The sequence below is a fragment of the Felis catus genome, chromosome A1, assembly GCF_018350175.1.
Source record: "Felis catus isolate Fca126 chromosome A1, F.catus_Fca126_mat1.0, whole genome shotgun sequence".
Lineage (NCBI taxonomy): Eukaryota > Metazoa > Chordata > Mammalia > Carnivora > Felidae > Felis > Felis catus.
In genome coordinates, this window is record NC_058368.1 from 87,583,721 (window position 1) to 87,589,624 (window position 5,904).

At 36.3% G+C, this 5,904-nt stretch overlaps 1 protein-coding gene across 1 annotated transcript; it reads left to right on the plus strand.

Moving 5' to 3' along the window:
• The first annotated feature begins 1,052 nt into the window (after positions 1 to 1,052).
• LOC101097294 (olfactory receptor 2T11-like) lies at positions 1,053 to 2,000 on the plus strand. The gene has a single exon (XM_019833844.1). It carries the CDS (start codon positions 1,053 to 1,055, stop codon positions 1,998 to 2,000), a length of 948 nt encoding a protein of 315 aa, XP_019689403.1.
• The last annotated feature ends 3,904 nt before the right edge of the window (positions 2,001 to 5,904 follow it).

A 5,904-nucleotide genomic window follows, 5' to 3' on the forward strand; every position in this document is an offset into this window, starting at 1 on the left:
ATGAATAAATCTAAAGGAGAACACACCACTGACTATATCCATTCATCTCTTAATTGATGTGTGATGTTTTAGGAAATGACATCCCAATTCCATTCAAATACAGGGATAATAACAGATTTATTTCATGGCATTCTACTTCATACCCATCTATGATTTCTTCTATGGATTTATGTAACCAGATCCACAGGCAAAGGACTGCTAAGTGTTCATGCGTGTACCTGTCGCATACCTAACTATGCATATATTAAATGGCTACCTATGACATTGAATTGTTCACCATAGTGAAATTAGTTTGTGATCATAGAATATCCATAGATCTTCATTATTAGGGCTTAACCAAACACGTTAAACAGAAGATTAAAAATTGAATCATGGGGGGCACATATGTGGCTCAGTTGGTAGAGCATGAGACTCTAGATCTTCGAGTCATAATTTCAAGCTCCATGTTGGATGTGGAGACTAGTTAATTAAAAAAAAAGAATCAAATAAGGGGATATCTGAAAACCCAGCACCAAGACCATGAAACTGAGGATGGTGGCCTATGAGTTTTGAGAAACATTTAGCTTATATTAATTGCTTCCAACCCCTTCTTCACTCCTCATGCTTTCATGATTCACTGTATGCGGAGCTTACTTCTCCACACTATTGATGTTGGGATCTTTGTGTGTGACTTTCTTTAGTTGGTGGAATGTGGTTGGAAATGGTAGAGTCAATCTTGAGCTCAGGCCTCAGTGGAGATCATGTGATTCTACTTGCCCCTGTTTAGCTTTTGCTATTTTCCTTGAGAAGAGCAAGCTGCAGACTGAGAGACATGTGGTGAAGTATATCTGTACCTGACCTTCAGCCTAAAGCAAAACTGACCCACAGATATGGGGACAAGAAAACACATTTGTTTTCATAAGCCACTGAAATTTGTAGAGTTTTATTTTATCTTGCATTATTATATCAATAACTTATCAACAATAAAAAATATTTTGTTAGGTCCTATAACATTTCATTTGCTTTTGTTTTTCTTGTCTTCTTCTTTTGGTTCAACTAGAACAGTCATAGCCATGGAGGGAGAAAATGAGACATTAACAACAGATTTTATTCTCTCAGGACTCTTCCCCAATATGAAGTATGTCAGCATACTTATCTACATTATCATCCTGATCTACCTTGCTGCAGTCACTGGGAATATCATTCTGTTCTTTCTCATATGGATAGACATGAGGCTCCACACTCCAATGTACTTTCTACTCAGCCAGCTGTCTTTCATAGATCTGGCCCTCATCAACAGCACTGTTCCAAAGATGATGATAAACTTTTTCTCTGGAAGAAAAGACATCACACGTCTTGCCTGTGGAATCCAGATATTTTTCTTCTTTACTCTTGGGGGTGCTGAATCCATCCTCTTGACCCTTATGGCTTATGACCGATATGTAGCTGTCTGTAACCCTTTGAGATACGTAGTCATTATGAACCACAGGGTCTGTCTGCAAATGACCATAGTGTCTTGGATTGGGGGCATATTAGCTTCCACAGCCCACACATTCTATACCATGAATCTACCTATCTGTGGTTCCAGAGAAATCCACCATTTCTTCTGTGAGATGCCAGCAATCATGAAGATCTCATGCAAAGACACTTCCACCTATGAGCTGGTGGTCTTAGCGATGGGCATTGCTTTTATCATTGTCCCTTTTGGACTTATCATGGCTTCCTACACTTTCATCTTCCTTGCTGTTCTTCATATAAAATCTTCCCATGGCAGGAACAAAGCCTTGGCCACGTGCTCATCTCATCTTACAGTGGTAAGTTTTTATCTAGGACCATGTGTTTATATGTACATGACACCAGGTTTCTCCCACACTCCTGAGCAAGAACAGGCTGTATCTGTATTTTGCACTGTCCTCACACCCATGCTAAATCCACTCATCTACAGCTTGAGAAACAAAGATGTGGTGAGGGCTTTTCAGAAAGTCCTGAGGAAGCATCCAGTCTCTAAACAGAACACATAAATATCAAGGTGGAAAATAGCTATCTAGAGTTAAAGGTAAAGACTCTAGAATCATCCACAGTCACATTTTTTGGCATGAAGAACTTTGCCGTAGCCCTGTTAGCAAATTACCTCATCGATAACTGACAATATTAATTCAATCATAAATACTTTGTTAGAAAGTTTGTCTCAGTTTATGATCATTTGTTTCCAAAATTGATTAACTTAACTGCTGTTCTTCATACCAGTTTATAAGCATAAACAAAGTTCCAATCTTCCCTTTTTGGACCTGCAATATTTAGACATTTCTCAGTGTTCTTGAGTCTTACCTCTGTTTGTTGTTGGTGGTGATGCAGGTCTTCTTAATTCCTGTTGTTAGAAGTACAAACTTCTTAGGAAAAATAAGTGTGACTGATATGTAAAAAGGAATTGATCTTATTAAGAAACACAATAATAATTCTCTTGAATTCTCTGGCAAACTTGACATGTTGGCTCTATTCTCCCTGCTTGCCTTGTGTATAAATTTTCCCAGTCATTCTCAGATTAGCAAGACTTAGTTTATGTATAGTTCAAAAAGATTCTCCCTTCAGAAATGGATGTACCTAGCTTTGAGTAAAAATAATGCCTACCATTAGCAAGTGTAGTGGGTTTTCTCTTTTTTTATTTTTATTTTTTAATATTTATTTGTTTGAGAGAGAGAGAGAATAAGTGGGGGAGGGGCAGAGAGAGAGGGAGACACGAAATCTGAAGCAGTCTCCAGGCTCTAAGCTGTCATCACAGAGCCAGACACAGCGCTCAAACCCACAAACCCTGAGATCATGACCTAAGCAGAAGTCAGACGCTTAACCAATTGAACCACCCAGGCCCCACAAGAGTTTTCTTTTGGTTTAAAGTCTTTGAAAGCTCTCCTTAGCTCTAGCTTCAGATCCTTCGTCCAGTAAGGGCAGTTGAACTCAAATTAGAGAGTGAAGATAAATGTCTTAAAAAGCTTTACTTACTTGTCACCTATCCAGAGAAGGTAATCTTTGGCCATGTTATATATTCAACAGACTCTCTGGAATCAGTAAATATTCAGAATTGTCTTTTTCCTTATGGAATACTTTTAAGCTCTGATGAGACACTGTAATTCATGTATAATAATTGGGTAAGTGGGTCACCTTTGATGCACAGAAATGAAAGCAATTGAAGTATTTTGGGGAATGTAGGTCTATGTAAAGTAATTGTAAGGTTTACCAAAAAATGGAACAGATTGGACCAACAATAAGGTTCAAGTGACCCATAGAGATGAATAAAGTTTTACAGTTGGTTATATGAATATTAGTGGGGAGTTGCATTGGACTTCTCAAGATGAGACCCATGACTGCATGTGAAAACATGCAAACACAGATTGTTGCATATGACCAGAGTGGATGATGCTTCTACTGGATAGAACATAGAGATGAGCAGGAAAGCTAATCAGCTGCTACTGAGATGATGGGCTGTGAAGGGACCCATGAAAGGCTTGTCTCTGATGTTGTGACCATGCAATCTTGGGCAATCCCAACTTTCACATGACAAAAGAGATAAACTTCTGTTAGAATTATGAGTCCCGATAAGGCCCAAGTCAAGATTCTCTTGATGTAAACCACGTTTTCTTTAGTGTTCTGTGATTAAAGATATCATTCTGATACTAGCTCATATGAATCATAACAAAAGTTTATGAGTGAAATCTATTGCAAAATTCATAATTAACAATAACAAGCAAGCCATGGCCCATGGGGAATACAAATTAATTGTAGTATATATTACTTAACACTGCTCACCTCATCAAAAACCAGAAAGCACTCTAAAATCTATTGATGGATATAATGTATGGAAAAAGGCATCTTTGTGCTGTGCTGGTATAAATATATACTGCTATGCATTTTGGAATACAACTTATTAAAATATATATTTCCTCACATTTTTTTCTCAGGAATTACCCTTTGGAGAATTTTCTGAAATAAATGAAATAAAAAAGTATTAATACTTAACATTTGCACATGCGTAATTTTTGTGGTATTGTTTACTCATAGATTGGCAACAACCAGTCTGATAATGGTTGAATAAATTGTGGTACATCCATATCATGGGAAAATGCACAGCAATTATAAATAAATAATGAATAAAAGCTATTCAAGATAATTAGAAGGATCTTCAGAAAAAAAATTTGAGGAAGAGCTCAAGGTTTGAGTGGAGGGGAAAATGCATCATAAAAGCTTGTATTTTGGTGGAATAAAATAAACAATGACCTCAAAGCTGCTATATATGTTTACATTTGTTTGGTTTTTTTGAGGGAAACATAAACTTTGTTGGAAGAAGTTAGTACTAAGAAAGCTAACAGATGCTCCTCTCAGAGAGCATCCTCTCTAAGTGACAAAAATAAAGACTTTAATATATTTAGGGAGATAGAATTGCATTACATCTTAGTGGTTTTGTATTTAAAAATTTAAAATTCCCTAAACTTATTTATCAACTAAACACACATTAGTACCATATAAACATCAGTGGTACAATTTAGCACTCTCAAAGAGATTATGTAATTTAATCCTCAAAATATATTTTTATGATAGGGCAGATGAAGATGTACTCTCAGAGATGATTCATTATGGTTAAGTAATTTTGAGGTCTTTTTCTCTTAGATCTCAACTAGATGGAATTTTCTTTCTTTCTTTTTTTTTAATGCTTATTTATTTTTGAGAGAAACAAAGTGTGAAAAGGGGAGGGGCAAAGAGAGAGGACACACAGAATCCAAAGGAGGTTCCAGGCTCTGAGCTGTCAGCATAGAGCCCAATGCAGGGCTCAAACTCCTGAACTGCAAGATCATGACCTGAGCCTAAGTCAGATGCTCAACTGACTGAGACACCCAGGCACCCCTAGATGAAATATTCAAATAGAAATCCTAGAGAGAAAACTTTCCTAAAAATCAAAATCAAATAAGAAAATAGACAACTCATTTTCTTTGGATTTTTATTTCTAAGCATATAAAAATGTTCAGTAAATGTCAGTGATGATGATTTCTAATGTATAGTTATCTAAAAGGAAGTTATTTTTCTTATAGATATTACCACATGTGGCTCCTTGTTTTTTGCAGAAGACCCTTTTTTCTACTCCTTATTTTTTTAGTTGATAATGTATATGTTTACATTTGTGTGCAAGTGTATTCAATGAGCTTTACTCTAGTTTTATTGAGATATAATGGATTAATATTGCCGAAGTTTATTTTTTATTTTTGTTTAACATTTATTTATTTTTTAAAAATGATTTTATTATTTATTTTTTGAGAGACAGAGTGTGAGCGGGGAAGGGACAGAGAGAGAAAGACAGAATCTGAAGGGGGTTCCAGGCTCTGAGCTGTCAGCACAGAGCCTGATGCAGGGCTTGAACTCATGGGCTGAGAGATCATGACCTGAGCCAAAGTTGGCACTTAACCAACTGAGCCACCCAGGTGCCCCTAACATTTATTTATTTTTGAGAGAGAGACAGAGACAGAGACAGAGAGCAGGGGAAGAGGAGAGAGAGAGGGAGACACAGAATTCGAAGCAGACTCCAGGCTCTGAGCTGTCAGCATAGAGTCCAACATGGGGTTCCAACCCATGAACTGTGAGATCATGTCCTAAGCTGAATTTGGATGTTTAACCGACTGAGCCATCAGGCACCCCAACGTTGCCTAAGTTTAAAGTGTACAAGACGATTATTTGATGCCTGTATAAATTGCAAAATATTTACCACAGTAAAGCATATTAACGCATATTTAACTTTAAATAATTATTATTTTCTTGTTGGTGATATGGTGAGAACATTAGAGATTTACTTTCTTTTTTAATATGAAAATTATTGTCAAATTGGTTTCTTTTTTTGATATTTTATTTTATTTTTAAATTTGAATTTTATTTAAAAATTTTAAT